General features: G+C 50.5%; 1 protein-coding gene across 2 annotated transcripts; it reads right to left on the reverse strand.

Moving 5' to 3' along the window:
• Window positions 1-556: 556 nt before the first annotated feature.
• On the reverse strand, window positions 557-18,488 carry PLP1 (proteolipid protein 1). Of its 2 annotated transcripts, XM_005285669.5 has the most exons (8): window positions 18,130-18,488; window positions 16,650-17,084; window positions 9,629-9,815; window positions 7,938-8,094; window positions 5,647-5,815; window positions 4,846-4,919; window positions 3,543-3,608; window positions 557-2,788 (listed from the first exon to the last, which is right to left on the reverse strand). In XM_005285669.5, the coding sequence occupies exons 2-8, from the start codon at window positions 16,651-16,653 to the stop codon at window positions 2,717-2,719; spliced, it is 729 nt and encodes a 242-aa protein (XP_005285726.1). In that variant the 5' UTR covers window positions 16,654-17,084; window positions 18,130-18,488; the 3' UTR covers window positions 557-2,716. The 2 variants fall into 2 exon arrangements, with proteins under 2 accessions (XP_005285726.1, XP_005285725.1); XM_005285668.5 differs by lacking the exon at window positions 18,130-18,488 and having other exon boundaries at window positions 7,833-8,094; window positions 16,650-17,087.
• Window positions 18,489-19,097: the final 609 nt, after the last annotated feature.

Raw genomic sequence — 19,097 nt, forward strand, 5'->3', positions numbered from 1 at the left:
CAACTCAGCGCCCACAGGTTCTGACCCTGTAGGTCCCATTGGCCACGGTTCCGGGCGCTCAGGATGGGGGCAGCACGTGGACATGCTGGCTGCTTCTGGGGAGCTGCACAGAGCCAGGGCAGGCAGGGAGCCTGCCTTAGCCCCGCTAGACTGCTGACCGGTCTTTTAACAGCCTGGTAAAACCAGATGCCTGGCAACCCTAGCTCCCTCCCAGCTCTGCCAGTGTCCCACAGTCCTGGCCTGCCTCCCCACTTCTTTTTATGGCCTATCTTGCTGATATTTTTTTCAGTCACGTCTTTCTGATGCCAGGTGCTAGGGTGAAAAATCCTCAAAGGTATTTAGGTGACATCAATGGGAATTAGGTGCCTAAATACCCTTGAGGCTCTAGGCCTAGGTTTCTACGGGGACATGTCTAGTGTATCGTGTAGCAGGGCCAATGCTTCTGCTTCCATCCGGTGTGACATCAAAGAGTTATTATCAAAGTAAGCTCACCAGGAAGCAATCTCCTTTGTGTCCAGCCTGGCTGCCAACCCAGAAAGACAGGCGGACAAGCGGGTTCAGAATGGTCTTAATTTTAATTTATTTTCTTTAATTTTATAAAATACACCTTGTAAGATAAGTCTCTAAAAACTTGCTCCTTTTTATTGGTTAAAAAGTTGGAATTCTAGATCAGAAATGAAGGAAACACTTTGAGTTGATTAACTTTCGTTTTTGTGGGTGTGTTTGGATTCCAGGAGTGGGAGGGTGGGGAGGAAAGGGGGTGAGGGGTTGGTTATTTGTTATGTTATTAAATCAATACAAAATACAAGACTTCATTTTCCTGATCTTGACTGGTTTCTTCCCACCCCATTCCACCCTACCCCATTTCATCCCACCCACTCCCCAAACCTATGTGTACTGGGGAGTCTAACCAATCTATTTCAGCATACATGGTGGCAAAGATGCACCATGCTCCCTGCTTGGCAGGATTGCTGGCTGACCCTGTCCCTGCTGAAACCAGTGTCAGAATCGCTGCAATGAAGGAGCTACAGTCTGCCACTGAAAGTAGTCTCTTCAATAAATAAACACCAAGCCAAATTTCTTTACCTATTGTTAACAAAAACAGAAGGGGAAAGGCTGGAACCAGGAGTATTCAGCAGTCATGGACTTTTTACTCCCTGTCTGTGGGCTGCTGTGGTCGTTTGACTGCTGAGAACTTCTGGTAATGGCCAGTCTACAAAGGGGAGCAGCTTCTCAATCGGAACCTTGCCCTCTCTTAAGCATGTTGAAATAATATGATCCTTTCCCCATCCTGGTGTCTCCAATGAAAAGGGAAACATGGAAATCTCATTCTAAGTTTGGCTGCATACGCAAACATTGGCTCATAAACTTGCCCAGGGAGAAACACCTACATGGAAGCTGGAGGGTTTGGATTTGCACAGAAATGGCCATATTTAAAGACTGTGCAAATCCAGTCATGCAGAATGTGCTGTGCCCCCCTTAGTCATTTATTTAATTGCCTTCTGAATGACTGGCCATGGTCAAAATGAGACACTGAATCTTTCAGGTTTTGGCCAGTTTCAAAATATACAGCCTGGCTCATGGGAAACCATTGAGAAAAAGGGAGGGCTGGGAGTGGGGAAAAGGTTAAATTTGGTATGAATCAGAAACAAATCAAGATCTTCGATTTACAGAACATTATGGAAGCAAACGTCACCCGAAGAGAAGAGCACCATTGTGAAGGTATGACAGAGTTCAATGTGCACAGCTGGTTACAAGAGGAAAGATGCGAAAAGACATACAGTCCAAAGAGTTATCCCGTGTCTACAAAAGGGACCCCTCTGGGTTTACACTCTCAGGCCCCTGGTTAGAGAAGTCCCTCTAGTCCAAGCTGGTATCCACCTCTCCCCTACTGCTTAGGACCTGCAGTAGGGGACACAGGGAGTGTATCCCATGCAATGCTGAGACAATTCTAATCCCTATTTCTGTTGAGGTGTAAGACCAAGAGTCCCCTTAGTCTACAGAGACACCAAGCTCCTTTATGCTTTAAGTAGGGTTGGCTGGGTTAAGGAAGTGGGATTCTATGAGCATCGGGGTCTGTGCTCTCTCCCCATATTTGGAAGATCCTTGCTCTAAACCCCTTTTACCCTGGCTGCAGCATGCCGATTAAGGTAAATTCTCTTTCTTTACCATGGAGAAGTCCTCTTCTCCTCCATCTGCAGTATGAAGATGGAAGCAAGTTCTGGGTCTTTTATAACAAGGAGAGTCTCTAGTGATGGAATCAAGGCCAGGCCACTTCCTCCTCTCTCTATGTAGCATCTTTCTCACTCATGGTAGAGCAACCAACATTGATTCCTGCCTCCCAGAAGCAGGAAGGCTTGTTCCTATTTCTAGGAAGTGTCGGGAAGTTGGAGTCAATCCCTCATCTGCTTTTCCTGGTTTTGGTCTGGCAGGAAATCCTCTTCGTTTAACTTCCCCTATTCCCAGCAAGACTTGCTGCAGAGCAACATAGCTACAGACGTACACCGAGAGAAAAGTGCATGAGGACGTATCCATCGTTGGGAGTCTCCCCGTCCTTGTGATGCTCATCGTGATGTATACAATAGAGGAAGAAGAGGGAGAGTCAGCGGTGAAGATGGAGTTAAAGTAGGAGACCTGGTATTGGATGGCTGCATTGTTAAAGCCTCGTGGTTAGAGAAAAAAGGGCATTTCGGATATCCCGGCTCCCTCTGGCAGACTAGAACTTTGTGCCTCGGCCCATGAGTTTGAGGACGGCAAAGTTGTAAGTAGCGGCAATCATGTAAGTGAGCTGTAGTGGGGGAAAAAGAGCAAGTGAGAGATAGGAAGATTCAAACCAACATTCTCTGTGCAGCGAAGCAGGGCTGGGCCAGAACCCCAGATGGTGTAAATCCACAGATATCAATGAAGCCATGTTGATCTTCACCAGCTGAGGATCTGGCCTACTCTCTCCATAAGCCCCCGCCCCTTTCAAACTGATTAGCCATCTCTCTCCAGGATGCCTGAGATGGCCTTCTTAACATCAGTCAGACACTCTTCTCCAGGCTTTTTGGACGCCTTTTATTTAGTTGGACCAACAATAAGTTTACCAAGGCATAGTCAGTTTTCAAGGAATGGTCATTTTCCCAACAGTTTCAGCAGCCCATTCACCAGCAGTACTGGTGCAAAAACACTAGCATGGAATGTCTCTGATGAAATGTAAGTTACGTGAGGCATTCAGGGAACGGCTGCATACAATACAGCAGAGTGCTTGTTGCAGGGGGTTGGACTACGTGGGTCGGATGGTCACATCCAATCTTGTCATCTGCGATTCTATGACACTATCCACCTCTCCTTATGATCCCCACCTTCCAGCAGCAACTTCTCCTGCTACCTTCTTGGTTCTAAAAATCACGGCTCTACTCCAATGAGCAAGGGGAAGAAATAACCAGGCATTCTGTGTTAAGTGAGTTTCTTGACTACCAGCTGCCTTGTTTTAATGATCTCACCTCCTAACAGCATCTCTTAGGATGAGAAGAGAAGTTTTAGGTGGAGCATTGACTCACCAGTGAAACCAGTGTGGCTGCAGCACCAACAAATGCGGCAATAAACAGGTGGAAGGTCATTTGGAACTGTAAGGAAATAAAATAATGAGTCGCCATTACAGATGTTTCCCCAACAGCAGAGACAAAGGGGGTTTCCACAAGGTATCTGCAAACAGGCCTCTCTTCACAAAATTTGGACTGGATCTGTGGAGCCAGTCAATGAGATGGCATCCCAGCAGCACTTGGTAGTGATGGGCATGAGGGTCTGCTTTAGGCACGTTCATATTCATCCAGCCTTGGCCCTTCTACAAATTGCTCTACCTGTGGCCTTCCAGTGGTGTCCTGTGTGGATCGCCTAGCCCAGGGGAAAGAAGGGTGTTCTATCTCCATTCAGTGAGGGAGGATGGTCCAGTGGCTAGGGCACCAGCCTAGGACTTAGGAGATCTGGTCTCAAGTCCTTCTGCTACAGACTTCCTTTGCAACTTTGGATAAATCACTTAATCTCTCTGTGCCTCGACTGTCATCTGTAAAATGGGGATAATGGGACTTCCCTACCCACAGGGATACTGAGACCTGCTCAGATACTACAGTGATGGAGGACAGATGTGTACCATAGACAGATGTGCTCTCTGTTGGCATTTCCAACAATAGATCTCTGTCCTATACAACATGGCCACCTCTAGATAATCTTGGGCTCCTCAATGCTGTCTCCTCAATAATTCACTGTCTATGCTGTTCGCATTCAGTGTTTTAGGCTTTGCTACCCTGTTCATCCAAAACAACCCAGCTCTGACCTGGAAGGATTCATATTTTTGCTCACTTAGAGAGAGATTGTCAACCAGCAACACCTATGCTGCTCTATAGACATTAAACCAGGTTATGTCAACTCTTCTAATCTCACTGGAACTGATTCTGATCTCACTTGCACCACTGCAACACACTGACTTCAAAGGAGTTACGCTGGTGTGAGTGAAAGGAAAACATGGCTTGCTAATTCTGTGATCACGTCCAGCTTGGAGCCCACTGCCTCTAAAATGAGATGTGACATCACGTGATTTTAATTTATCATTTAGATTGTGATAGCACTCAAAATGTGCCATGCGCTCCCCAAGCACAATGGGGCCATGCTCCCTGCCTCAAAGACCAACCTACATTTTCACCCAGCCTTCTATACATATCAATTCATAATGCAAACCAACAGCAATAGGGTCTGACTCCTGGCACTGAGAACTCCAACTTGGCTGACGGTGCCAAACGTCTTTGCCTCTCCTGATCCAGGTACCTGCTCAGAAGGAATGGCTGGCATGGCCAGCAGTGCACTCACCTCAGGGGTCTTACAGATGGACAGAAGGTTTGAGCCGCACACCTTTCCTGGGAAAGCATTCCATGGAAGGACACCTACATGAGACACAAAAGTCATCCAGGATGAGCTGAGTGGAACTCCACAGGGCACAGGAAACCTGGCTCAATCTTCCCCATTGTGAGCCACTAATGTATGTAGAAAGTGGGAAAGGCAGGTCAGTTACTTAGACAGGAGAGTGGAAAGAAAGTCATTCTATTCTAATGGTATGAATACACTGCAAACACGGGGCGTGACTGCAGCTTTAATACAGCTGGCTTGGCTACTGGCGCAGAGAAGCAGTGGCAGGATGCACTTTAGCCTGGGCTGTACAAGCCCACCTGGGTAAATACTTGGGTGTGGCCCATGCTGCTATGCCTCCATTGCTACCAGAACCCGAGTTAGCTGTGTTAAAGCTAGCTTGGGTATGTCTACACAAGCTGCAGTCACACCCACGGTTGCAGTGTAAACAGACCCTCAGTGTTTGAGATACATCTAGCAGCAAGTGCCTCCAACTAAATTATGATATATCTGCCCGTCTGTTCTATCCACCCCAAATTGTCACATCACCCTTCCAAGACCCTGCTGATCCCACCCAGACGTCTCTGCTCATAATTCTCTGCTGCATCATCGGCTTTTCTTCAAGAATGTCTAGAATGCAAAGCCAAATCTGGGGGCTGCTGGAGTCAGTGGGAGTCTTGCCACTGACTTCAATGGGACCTGGGTCTGTTCCTGTGTCTTTGAAAAAATGGTGCTTATTAGAGAGAGATGCAATCCAAGGCTCACCATACATCCTGGCATCAGCACACAGCGTGCCTATACTGGCAGAGGTCTTGGTGGGGAAGGCAATGGACTGGCATGTTGACCAGGTATTGAAGTAAATGTAGACGGGCACAGCAGAGCAGGCAAACACCAGGAGCCAGACGATGGTCAGGGCATAGGTGATGCCCACAAACTGAAATGGTCAAGACAAGCAAGATGGCAGGAAAAGGGTTAATGTTCTGCCAGAGCCTTCAGACATGAGAGCATGAGACTGGAGATTTGCAAGCAGCCTGACATGAGATGCAATGCAAGGTTCTCCACCAATCGGAAGGAAAGAGAGAGCACCTCCAGCAGACACAACAGGGCAGTTGTCTGCCTGTCGGAAGGCTAGAGAACTGATGCCATGTGTGTTTGTGTGTGTGTCTGTACACATGCGTCAATATCAATATGCACACAGGCGCACACCTGTATATAGACACACACTCACAATTGAAAAAATATATTTCAGTGGGGCCAAATTTTCAAAGTCAGGCACACGCAACTGTGCACACGTTCTTGCACCTGGCTAATTCCTGTGTGCCAATATCTAATCTATGTGTGTGGATTGGGTATCTACCTACACACCTGGCTAGGGCAGTATTTCACTCGCCACAGGCATGTGCCAATCCTTGATTTGCACACACACACACTGGGGATCTGTGCGTGAAATTCACTGATGGGCATAACTGGGCCTTGTGCAGCCTTCAGTGCAGGGGCAAACTGTTCTATGGGCATCAGCAGGCTGTGTGCAAACCAGTGAGTGCAGTTGTAGCCACCCAATATTGAAAATCTGGCCCATGAGGTGCAAAATAAATTATCTTAAAAGGAAACCGCAGCCGTTCTGCTCAATTCCCCAAGGCCAGGAGCACCCTTCACCGTTTCTGTAAGCTGGGAATTGCAGATGAAATGAACCTTTTGAATTAAAATTGGGATTAAGGCCTAAAAAGCTGCGTTGTGTCTAATAACACATGGGACACGCTGTCAGATTGCCCAATCCTGAGAGGTGTTAAACCTAACCTCAACCCCCAGTTTTTCAAGCCCCTTGTAGGATCGGACTTGTAGAGAACTGCTGGCACTTGCTGTACTATTGGCTTAATGTTGGATGTTTAAACAAGAAACAATTTATTTGAAGGTCAAGCTATAAAACTCTCCTTCTAACTGCTTTAGCACTGCCTCATCTCGCTGCCTCCAGACACCTCCTGATGTTTCACTGCGGCACTGTCACATCCATGACTGCCCTGTCATTGCACAGTGGCCAAGGTTTTGAAAAGTGGCTACTGATTTTCGGGCACTCAGTTTGAGACACAGCAACGGGGCCTGGCTGTCAGAGGACAGGAGCTCAGCCCTTTCTGAAAAGCAGACCCTTTTAAGGTGCCTCAAGCTGAACAACCCTAAAACTTGTGATCCCCCAAACTCACAAGTCATGAATCGTAGTCAGTAGCCGCAGTGGAGGCCACCGGTGGAGGCAGATTGCCAGAGTCATTGCTGCCTTTGAGCAGAGGAGGACTGCCAGCAGCCGGCCCAGAAATAATAAAAGACCCATTCCTTATTAGTCATTAAATAATATCTAAACACCCCACCAGACCACTGCACAAACACAATGCAGAATACATATGTTTGTGGGGAGGGAACGTCTTTGGGTTATGTGGAGCACCCAGCACAATGGGGCCCTGATCTGGGCCTACAGGGACTACTGCAATACAAATAATAATCACTGATAACCCCCGGGGCTGAATCCTGTGGGGTGACAGGCCCCCTGCAACTGCCAGTGAAATCAACTGACTTCAAACAAAATGCTTTTTGTTTAAACATTAAAATTGAAGTGCAACGTCCAGCAAATAGAAACAATGGAGGGGCTTGAATAGAGGGGGAATAAGGGTGGGGAAGGGGTTAACAAATAAGAGGTCAGCAAAGGTGGCAGGAGGTGTAGCTGGGGTGGTGAGGAGTGCATCTGGCTGTGGGGAGCCTCCGGTGGCGGGGCAGCTGAACCGGCGGGGTGCGCTTTCCTTTTAGATGCCATCGAATCAGTGCAGCTGTTCCACCAGGTACACGACTCCGCCGGAGCCTGTCAGCCGGATGGAACAGGGCTGCAGTCTCATGCCCATCAGTCACGTCAACCTGCACAAGTGTTCCAGTCACGTGAATTAGTGCCAAACCCTGGTTAAGATCACCTTGTCGGGATGTCCTAGCCATTTTCCCAAACACTGACACACCCGCTCCAAAGAGTGAGCTTGATGGTGGCCTCTGGAACCCCTCCCCTTCTGGCCCCCTGTTACCGTAGCGCTGAGGCCCTTGCCGCAGATGGTGGTCTTGTAGTCGCCAAAGATCTGCCTGACGGCACCAGTGGTGTAGAAGCCCTCAGCCAGAAGGAGGGCTCCATAGAGGAAGAAGAAAGAAGCCGTTCCATAGATGACATACTGGAACGCGTGGATCCTGGAGGGGACACAGGGAAGAGACAGAGACAAAGAGAGGGAAGGAGAGAGAGAAAGATAACTTCTTAACTCTCATTGCAGATCTCCTCCTTCAAACCCCCTGGAGCGATAGGATGCACCACAGAGAGAATCTCTTCTGGGAGCCACCAGCAGCGAGTTCCCCTCCCAGGAAAGACAGAGCAAAGGATGGCCTACATGAACAGCTCCCCAGGACTTACCTAGAGCCTGAGAAGCAAGTTCTGACCTCTGCTACTCCCCCTCCACTCCAGAATCAGGCTAAAGCGATCAGGGAAGCTACCTCAAATGGGAGAAAGGAGGGAATAGGCTAGGGAGGATGAGGAAGATCCCAAAGGAAATGACCAATGGAGCAGGCAAGAGGTAGGGAAAAGCATCTGCCTGAATGGCTTATGGGTGGCACAGCAGGGAAGGAGAAAAGGAGATACCTGGTCCCATGCCTGTGTATAAAGCCAGGCAGAGAGCGTGGTAAATCGAGGGCAGCGAGACCTGCTCTGCCTGGCAAGTATGGCTACCCTGCGTTCTCCATACCTACCGAGAGCGGAGGATCCAACACTATATCCACCGTACCTAGCAAGGGTCAGATAGAAAACACGTGTGAAAAAAACAAGATGAAGAAGGGTCCCCTCCAGGCAGGGAGAACACTCAGCAGTCTCACCAAGCCTCTGCCATAGGCTGGACTGAAAGAGCTCATGGGCCCATTCAGTGCTCAGAACTCCCCTGAGTCAAAGCAAATCTGGCAGGCATGGACAGCCCCCTGATCACGGGGTCTTAACAACAGCCCAAGGTGATGGGAACAGGGCTGAACTAACTGCATGCCCATTGGGATGAAGGAATCATTTGACCACCTGTGTAAGAAGCAAGCAGATCAATGACCCCATAGAAATGGATCATGGAGCCTGTTTCCCAACCCAGCTGCATGTTGATACCAAGATAACCAGCTAACCCATAACAGGCCTGGGCTGGTTCAGAGCTGGGTGTGAAGGTGGCCAACAGGAGACGGCATGTTATTGCCCAGAAGTTTTAAGAATTTCTGGCCTAAATTTTCAAAAGTGACTGGTGATGTTGGGTGCCCTGATTTTTGGGTGCCCAGTGTGAGACTCCTGAAGGGGTCTTGATTTTCAGACAGTGCTAAGCACCATCCCTCTGAAAACGAGGCCACTTGAAAGTGTCTCAAGTTAAGCACCCAAAACCACAAGTCCCTTTTGAATCTGTTTTCCAGAATGTGGACTCACTGCACTGTCAGCCCTGCAGCCTAGTGGTTAGTGCTCTGCACAACCCTGTGGGAAAACCAACTTCAGATCCTGGCCCCAATCTCATTCTCGCTGGGATGGCAGGGACTGAGTTAGCTTAGTAGCCCAGCATCTCTCACAGCTCCACACTAGCCCGAGTGACTGCAGAGCTGTGCGGAGTTCTGATGGGAGTCCTGTGCAGCCCTCCAAAGCCAGGGGAGTGATGGCTGGGAAGCGGGCCCTGGAAAGGGGCATCAGTGTCTAGAGCATGAGAAGATGAATACTTACACGTCAATAAGATACTCATAATCCTGGTAGTTTTTTGAGAAGTAGGTCTCAATTAGCCGCTCGGTGCCAGTGAGTGCTTCGTGCCCACAGCCACAAAACAGTGCTACCCCAAAGAAACACAACCCAGTGGCAACCAGCGAAGCAAAGGGTGCCCCTATCAGACATCTTGCGCAGCACTCTAACCAACCTAGGGAAGAAGAGAGAAATCAGCTTGATCACAGAGCTCTGTCATCATCCCAAAGGGGTGGCACACTGTCAGGTAGGTTAATGTGCCCCTCCCCCTTCCCTGCCCCATGAAAAGTTTATTAATAAAAACTAATAAAGGGTGGGAAACAAGGGAGGCTTAAATAACCTACTAAGAAAAAAATGGTTTCCCCAATGTTAAGAAAAATGCAAACATCCATCTGCAGGGCTGGAGAGCCAAACTCAGTGGCATTGACACTGCAATTGTGGGTGCTCTGCTCTGTAAGAACACCAGATAGAGAAGCTAAGATCTAATTCTCAAGTTTTAGTGCTGGGGCTCCCCTTCTTAATATCTGAGCCCCTCCCAGGTTAATTAGATAGGATATGGTGTTCCCTGTGGACCTCCTCTGCATGTGAATGAAAGCATTGCCCTAGGACACAGGAACAGGGAAATGAAATTGACTAGCTGCTAGCAACACAGGTGAAACTGACTAGTCTCCATTTTGGAAATGTCACAGGGCGAGAGACAAATGAGATGTTAAAAAGGCTTCCCACATGAATAATGGGAGCTGTTGTGATGGTCGCAGATGAGAACTTTTTTTAATGTATGATTTTTACCTTGGCATTGAAGATGGAGGGTGATATTTATGCACTTCATTCTTACTTAAGCCAAGCCAACACCCACTTCCCTCCCTACTCTGCCCCACCGTGTTTTTCTCTTCCCGCTGAAGAATGGGCCCATAAGATATCCACAGGGTCACTGGCAGTGATGTTCTCCCCTCCCCTCAAGTGCAAGGTTACAGCCTGTACTGATCCCTTCATGGCACTGAGAACAATGGGGCTTTGTTCTTCCCTTGCCAGCTTGTGTATGCTCCTCAGTGTTCGCCATGCTCGGGGGCAGAGTAGGACCAGGGGAAGCAAACAGGGAACAATGGGTGGACTATTCAGTTACCAGAGGTTTGGAACCAGCATCTCGGTCAGCAGTAAGTGCTGGTGGCTGCTGCGGGGTCTGTATAGCTGCATCCATGGGAGCGGCAGGCTGGGATCAGGCAGGCCTCCTCAGCATGTGTGACTCATGGCAGACAGGTGATTCTGCAGCAGGGCTGGACCAGTGCAGGAGATGGAAGTGGATTCCATCAGACAGCGTGATCTTCCCATCGACGTCACTCTCCAGGAATGTGCTCCCACACCCCAGCCAAGCAGCCTGAGCTCCTATTTTGGCATCCACGCCGTTGGCTACTGCAAGGGACTGGGAGCCAATCCAAGAGGAATGACTGACCTTGGGCCTGATTCTGCATTCACCGATGTAAACCAGGAGTAGCCGAGGGAGTCGCACTGCTGTGAGATCAGAAGGAGGCCCTGTGTGTGTGAGACCGGGCAACCTGCAGCAAAGTAGCTTAACTTCCTACATTGTACCTAAGTGGCTTAACCGACCCAGCCCGGAAATTGGGAGGTAACGGGACACCCAGGCCACTGTCTAATCTAGATGATAGCTAGCTAATAACCAGTAATAGCTATCATTAAGCAAAGACACTTCCAGCCCATCCATCGCTACCCAGGAGCCTCTGCTGAGCTCCTCAGCAATGAGCATTCAATACCTATTTCCTGACACAAAAAGGTTAGGCTCATCAAAGAGGACTAAAGGAGTTAGGCACCCAATTCCTATTGATTCCTAATGGGATTTGGGTACCTAATCTCTGCCAATCTTTGACAATCCCAGCCTAAACGCTTGGGTAAATCTGGTAGTTTTGGACAGAAAACGGAAGGAATTTAGTCTGGAAAAATCCAGATGGACTTCTTTAAAGCATTATGTTATGGGATAGATTCCTATGGGAGGTGGTGGAAGCCCCATCACCTGGGACGGTCAGACCCAGACTGGAGCAAACGCTAGAAAATGGGGTGTAAGGAACAAGCCTGAACTGACCTGGGAGTTGAACTGGATGCATGGTGCTCCTCTAGGTCCAGCGCCTAGGATTTGCTATGAGATGATCTTCAGAGAGCTCCTTGCACCCTAAGCCACATGCTTTGCACTGTGAGAGGCAGTCACCTTTCAGGAGACATGGCCCATGGAAGAGCAGTTGCAGGAAATTCAGAAAGCTACGACAGCCCCTGATTCAGTGAAGCCTCCCTATTCGGGAAGGGTGCTTAAGCAAGTTGCTTTAACCTTAAGCATGTGCTTAAATCCCGTTGAAGCGGGATTCAGACACACGCTTAACACTAAACATGTGCTTTCCTGAATTGGGGCTTTAATGCTTAGCACTGCAGCTGCAGCAGTGAAAAGTTGCCCTCCTTTCTTCCACGTTTGGCATGTGAATTGAGTGCTGGCTGGCCAGCCCAGGAGCCTGAAATCATCTCACCTGCTGGCTGGCCAGCCCAGGAGCCTGAAATCATCTCACCTGCTGGCTAGCCACAAAACACAGACAGGCTTCCCCTGTTCTTTCCCACCGCCCATTAATGGAGGGGCCCTCCTCTGGAAGGTGAGAAGAGCTGGGTCTCTCTGGCCCAGCCAGTCCTTAGTCTGTTGGCAAAGTTTGCCCATGGGGGCACTGACTGCAGGGGTAGCTTTTGGGATATAGACCCCGGGAAATGGGCCGACGTGGTTTTAATCTCCAATGAAAGGTGCAATCTAGGGAAGATGCTTTGAAGATGGTTGAATGTCCCAATCTAGGAGGCACTTTGCAAGAATAGGTTTTGCTTTGTTTCAGCCAGAGGCAGCAAGTGAGGGACCGAGACCCTGCGCATTGCACTGTAGATTGTGTCCACACCTCACAGCGATGGATGTGATTGTTCTTGGGGACCTCTTGTACCGGGATCCATCTCAGCAGAGCCCATCCTGCCCCAGTGCTGCCTGGAGCTCTCCTCGCCGCTCTCTGGCCTGGGAGCACAGGGGCTCTGGGAGGCAGTGGTGTGTCACATGCTGCAGGAATCTGGGACACAACTGAAGGGAGGCGGGGAAGGCTTCTTGTGAAGGGGGTAAGAGAAAGAGCCCCTTGTATCAGCACAATTCCCGGCCTTGTACCTCAGCCCAGCTGACAAATGGGGCAGAACAATAAGGCCAAAACAACAGGATGAGCCATTGAACTAGGAGCCCTGTCTCTCCAAGTCACAGACCCTCCCATCCCCGGCAGTGCAACACCCCCAGCCTCTGCCACCCTCCGCCCCCCCGAGAACTCCCCCCACACAGTGCTCCCATTGACGGGGCTGATGAGTGCTGAAAGGTCCAGTGTGCTAGCCCAGCCCTGACTGGTACAGGGGTGGGCGAGGAGGGGGTGCAGAGCAGTGAGGTAACTGCATATTGCCAGGAGGTGCCAGAGACAAACAAGGGCCTCAGAGCCCCATAGATCCCCAGTCGGGACAAAGCCTCTTCTGTGAGGCCTCCATGCAGCCACTCTAACAAACTCCAGCGGAGAGCCGGTGTTGGGATTGGGGGAACGGAGCGTGGCTTCCCGTGGGCAGCCCTTCACCAGCTGGGGAGAGACCCCAGGGGCTGCCCAGGATCAGCCAAAGCTCCCAGGCCCTGGCGATCCTGGCTAATGTTAAAAAGGTAAAAAAACATCCCAGGTAGTCTCCTCCGAGCAGCACAAGCCTGCAAGACTGCCCAGGTTAAAATACTTTATGATTATTACTATTGAGGTAGCATCTAGGAGCCCTCGTCATGGACTGGGGCCATGGTGCTAAATGCAGCCCTATCTCCCCTTAGCACAGAACTCCGGAGCAACAGACATGGCAGAGGCAAAAGGAGGTTCTTTTATCAGAGACCAGCCAGTGCCTAGGGGCAGATGCCTCCCACCCTCCCCAGATTACCCCCAGGCAGCCTGCAGGGCCTCACAGCCTGTTTCCCTTGGCAGACTGCAAAAGTTTCTGCCGGCTATCCAGAGGCAAGCTACTGTTCTCCCTGACAGAGCCCAGGGGGCCCCATCTCTGTCCCTATGAGTCCAAGCGGACCAGAGACCCTGGCCCTCCTCCCCAGAGGCAGACATGGGGCCTTGTGCACTCTGGGAAGGGAAGTGAGAATGCAGAAGAGGGCTGTCCTCTCCTGCAGCCTCTGCCTGTGCTGGAAACTCAAGTCAGTCTGTGGTCACTCCCTGGCTGCAGCTCGGAAAGGGCAGAAAGTGAGCGTCACTAGAGTGCCGTTCTGGCCAGGAAAGAGACTCAGTAACAGGGCATCAGCAATTTCCCATGGTTCCCCCTGCCCAGGCCATTCTACAGCCCCTGGCTCCCCTTGCAAGCCAAAGACTGGTATTTCTAACACAGTTCTGCACCTGACTGGAGTCTGAATACCAGGGGGCCAGCTTCAAGGGCTCGGTCCAGGAATGAATATGGCCCCAGCCTGTGTTTTCTTGCTGTCTCCTACATCATGGCCACGAATAAAGCCCCCGTCCCTAGAATTTAACAGCCAGTTCTGATGATGATGCAGAGCCAGCGAACAGCAGCGCTCACACGATTGCATCAGCAAACTCAGCAGAACAGACTCAAAGCCTGCCAGGGAGCTGGTCTGGCGAGCAGGAAGGTACCATTTTACAGTGTCACATTTCTGACCACACAAGCAGCCTCCTTCATTCCTTACCAGCCTTGCTGTTGGGTCTGTTCTAGGCCTCTGGCCTTGGAGTGACTGCACCTGCCTTTTGCCTCCACCCCCACTCCTCAGCTCCACCCCATTCCTGCTGCGGTGTCCAAAGCTCCAAGGTCTGAGCAAAGAGTTGCCAGGTTATCCCAGAACGAAGCATCTTGTCTGGTTGCCAAGGAAATGGCCACTGGACTCAGACCCAGAAGAGAGCTTTGGACTTCCTGATGCAAAGCTTCAACTGTTAGACAGAGGAAATTAACAATATTGCATCAAAAAGCAGCAGCCTTTTTTAAACCATCAAATTAATGCTGGAAAGGTTGTCTGTGAAAATGAGAATTCATTTCACTCCTCAACTCCCCCTGTGGTTTCCATTAAATACCATCATCTTCACTTCTTGCCCTATGAGTTGCTGTGCACTGTTAAAATAGCTGCCATGTTTCTCCCCAGAGGTGGCTGAATTTAAGAGGGGGGTATAAAGTGATCATGTGCCTAGCTATCTGAGTGGAAAGCACTCTGGGATCCTTATAAACCTGTCACAATAGCACTTCCTAATTAGATAGCACTTTCCAGACTTTGAATTAACTCACACCACAGCCCTGTGAAGCAGGTAATGGTTATTATCCCTGTTTTCCAGATGGAAAAACTGAGGCACTGAGCACTAGGTTGTTTGCCAAAGGTCACACAACACTTGCGGGGCTGGACTGGAACCCTGGATTCCTGGTCCCTTGCATTAATCACTAGACCATGCCACCCCCCTAAAGATAAGATCACTGGGAGTTTGTCTGTACTGCAATGTATAGGGTGTGACTGCAGCTAGTGTAGACATACCTGAGATAGCTTTAATGTAGCTAGCTTGGGTATTGGAGCAGTGAAGCCGCAAGTAATTAGGCAGGGTCCTGGGCAGGCTTGTACAGTCCACGCTGAAGCCCATGCTGCTGCGGCTTCACAGCAGTGTAGACGTACCCTATATTCCCTATCTGTAACCTGATGGTTGATCTCTCTCTGGTGTTCTCCAGCCTCCCTGTTCAGAAGCTCCCTTATGCAGGGAGTCCAATTCCAAGCTGAAGGACTGGTCAGCTGGATATGTCTCCTCCTGGCCCCAGTATCCTGGCAGTAGGAATCTACAATATCTCCCTTCATCCCCATCCCTCTCATCTGTCCCTCCTCATCAGAGACCTCCCTCGACTGATACTCCATTTCCTTCAGTCCTGCACATGCCGTCTGCCCCTCCACCTTGCCTGCAAGGAGTTTTATATTGAAAGCAGATCTGGGACAGAGCCATGTCTGCCAGTGCCACAGCTCCTCCCATGGAGCTGGCTGACCTTGGAGCAAAGCATCATGAGGACCCAGGAAGTCGGAGGCCCTGGAGTCACATCACTGCTGAACCAGCCTCCAGGAAGGAGGATGGCAGGAATCAAAGCAGGGGTTCTCATGGAGCCCTAGAGAGAGGGGAGTCAGCTGTGTAGGGTTGGGGGCCTAGCCGTGGAGATGATCTGGGAAAGGTTCTGTCTCGTAAAAGGTGGTGGCAGCATGGAAACGTTGATGACCCACTGGTCACTTCTCGAGTACATTGTGGATTTTGAGAGAGAACTGACAACTACATTAAAATTAGCAGGAGCCTCTGGATCAGATGACTTCAAACTAGCCCCACATACGCTCCCCTGGCCCTGGAATTGGCACTCTGGTTTTCAAGCCGATCTGACTATGGATATGGATTTTAGAGGAGGATGCATAATTTAGCTTTAAACAGAAACCCAGTTGCAACCGTTGCTATGGAGCAGCTATCACTGTCTCATAACAGCACCAGCAGAATTTCTTTTCCAAGCTTAGGCTAAGACATTTAGCTTGGAGGCATATCCACCCAAGGCAGGCTCCCCTCTGACCCACAGCCCCTTTCTCGTCACTCCAGTGTCAGGTCACCCAGTCTGCACCTGCAACAGTTCAGTAACAAAACTTGCTAACTTGGAAACTGGAGGGTAGCAAGGCTCCATGCTGCTGGCAGGAGGGCACCCAACCTAGTCAGTTACAGCTTGGCACCTCCTCGCTGGAACTCGCCAGGCACATGGGAAAAGCTGATCATAAGCCCTTACAGACTCACCATCCTGCTAGGAAGGAAAGTTTAGCGCAAACACAATAACATAGAATTAGTCTCTCCCCCCCTCCTTGAAATCTTGGATTTTAAAAGGTTTCAGAGTAGCAGCCGTGTTAGGATTTTAAAGAAACTCCTTTTGTGTTAGCTGGAAAGTTTGGAAAGTTCTCTCTCATACTCACCCATTGCCTCTGGACTCAGTCAAATCCCTGTCACCTCCTTTCCCTTTGTGCCTCGCTTTGTTCAGCTGGAACAATCCTTGCCGCTCTCTCTTCGCTTTACTTTGTCTCTCTGAATATCTCTGGCCTCTTCTCCAGCAAAGAAAAGGACTTTCTGATTGACAGCCAGCCCCCTTAAAGAGACAGGCCACCCTTTTCTCCTCCTCCTCCTCCCATTCTCCCTCCCCCTCATCAGAGCTACTCCCTCATCTTGGGGGTAGCTCCGTAGTACCCTACTGTCTTTGGCTGCCGACGTCTCTCTGCCACAGATTTGTTTGTTTCCCTATTGTCAGAAAGCAGACGCTCCAGCCGCTTCGTGTGGGCAGATCAGGCAGTCCTGCAGCAAATTCAGTGCTTTTTGGAAACTCTTGAACTAAATCCAAGAGATGGTAGTAGAATCTGAAGGGATTAGAACATTTGATTTAATTTGTATTGACCTTGCTTGGGCCTTACCAGGGGCACCTATACACAGTGTTCACCTGTGCAATTGCTACATATAGGAACATAATTACTGTGACAGAGCACAGATGGCTGAGCTGTCCTTGCCATCACAAAACCCCACTGGGATAGAGTTTATAACCAGCCATAAAACTTCCCACCAGGACTGAATCTCAGGACAGAAGCCCCCTCTCCCAGAAAGGATCTATTTTTAACTTGGGTTTATGTTAAAGGGAGACACTACCAGGTGTGGGTGGGGTTTTGCAAAGCCTTTAGGTTGGGTTTGGGGTCAGTAGGATCAAAATCCAAACCCAAGGTTCCTAGAATCCAGGTGCCACTTTCCCCAAACCCCTAGGTTTCAGGGTGGAGGAGTAGGAAGGGGGCCAGATTCCATTTTTCTCTCCATCTCCAGGTTCCAGTTTTAGAGTGACTACAACTTTCCTGCCCTGGGATAACGGAGAATGAAATATGCCACCAGGGGATCTGATGTGGCCGTGTCACGTCAGAGGAGCATCAGAAAAGGACTGGTGTAACATGGTGGAGTCAGGGTTGGGCTGGCATCTAGCTAGCATCCCTCTCCACCATGCTCATTGGTAACTGATGGGCACGCTCATCAGAGAGATCAAAGACTGAATAGGCCGCCAGGCCCTGGAGATGGTCCTTCTGAGCCCAAGAGATCAGTGGGCCAGGGTGGGAAAGCGCATCCTTCAGCTGCCACACCATCCCTGGTCTATGGGTGAGCAGGACTCCAGTCTCCAGGGCTGCCAAGCCAGCCTCTTTCCCCAGCACTAACTTCGGCCATGAAGAAAAGTGCCCGTGCCCAAGCCAGTCTCTTGTTTGAAGCCTTCCACCCCTACTTCCTAATCCCCAGCTTGCTCCTATTATTGTAATGACAAGGGAGAGCAGAGGGGCTCCAGGCTGCTGGGTCAATGGGAGGCCTCTTTCTAAAGCAAAAGAGTGAAGCATTCCCACCCTGGGGATAAACCCCACATGCAGGCTAACTTACCCTGGTTAGTGAGCACCTGAGTACATCTATGCCCCTCCAGCTCTCAGCTGCAGGAGAAGGACTGTGATAACAGCTATGAGCACTTAGCCAAGGCTCTCCGTGTTCCAAGCCTAGACCCCAGGCCGGATGGGCATGGAGCCCACAGCACACAGCCCACCTGGGCAAAGCAGCTGCGTCATGCCAGGGAGGAGCTGGAGGGGGCAGAGTTGGCAAGGAAGGGGGCGTGGTCAGGGGGATGTGCCTGGCAGCCCCAACCTGTGGAAATCCCTGCTGTAGCCAGAGGCTACCCCCTGCCACTTCCCTGGCAGCCAGCCTCAGAGCAGGCAGCAGCGGGGCTGTCTGTCTCATAGGGCGAATCCTCTCTGGGGCCAGGTGGAACGTAGGGCCCCTTGCAACTGCACTAGTGCAGTACCTGGCCCTCCCCCAGGGATCGTCCCCCAGCAGCCTGGAACCGCTCCTGTGGATCCCAGGGTTCCCCCCAAACCCGGATCTCTTGGCAGACCCGGGGATGCCTCCTCCAGTAAATGAGTCACTAGCAGTTGCAAACTCTCACCATCACATCCCTCTCGGTCCCCCTCTCCTTGTGCCCTTTCACTCCAAGTCACCAGCCCTAAGCCACCCCGTCAAGACCCCAGGTTCCCTGCAGACCTGGAGTCCTGCGAATCCTCAGGAAGGCCTGCAGAGGGCAGCGGGGCCCTGCCAGCCTGCTGCCTTCTGCTCTCCGGGGTGGCTGAGAATAAGGCGGGATTGTCTGAGGCTGATAAATAGTTTGCTCTTTGTGCCAGGCTGGCTTAAGGTGGAAAAGCCTCCGGCTCTACACACTGCTGAGGTTCAGGACATGCCCGTGGGCCAGTGAGCTAGCCCAGGGGTGACTTTACATGGCTGCGGCAGCCTCTGCGCACCTAGGACAGGCACCTGGCCCTGCCTCCACACTGGATCTCAGTCAGGGGTGCAGTGACATACAGAGG

This window comes from Chrysemys picta, chromosome 9, assembly GCF_011386835.1.
Source record: "Chrysemys picta bellii isolate R12L10 chromosome 9, ASM1138683v2, whole genome shotgun sequence".
In the NCBI taxonomy this organism is placed as follows: domain Eukaryota; kingdom Metazoa; phylum Chordata; order Testudines; family Emydidae; genus Chrysemys; species Chrysemys picta.

Bases quoted from the DNA above. Each gene is read 5' to 3' on its own strand.
- PLP1 (XM_005285668.5), bottom strand. The intron at 5,816-7,832 runs GTGATCTTAACC...TGACCATTTCAG, and splicing joins GGCTAGGACATCCCGACAAG to TTTGTGGGCATCACCTATGC. The intron at 3,609-4,845 runs GTGAGTGCACTG...ATTTCCTTACAG, and splicing joins CCATCTGTAAGACCCCTGAG to TTCCAAATGACCTTCCACCT.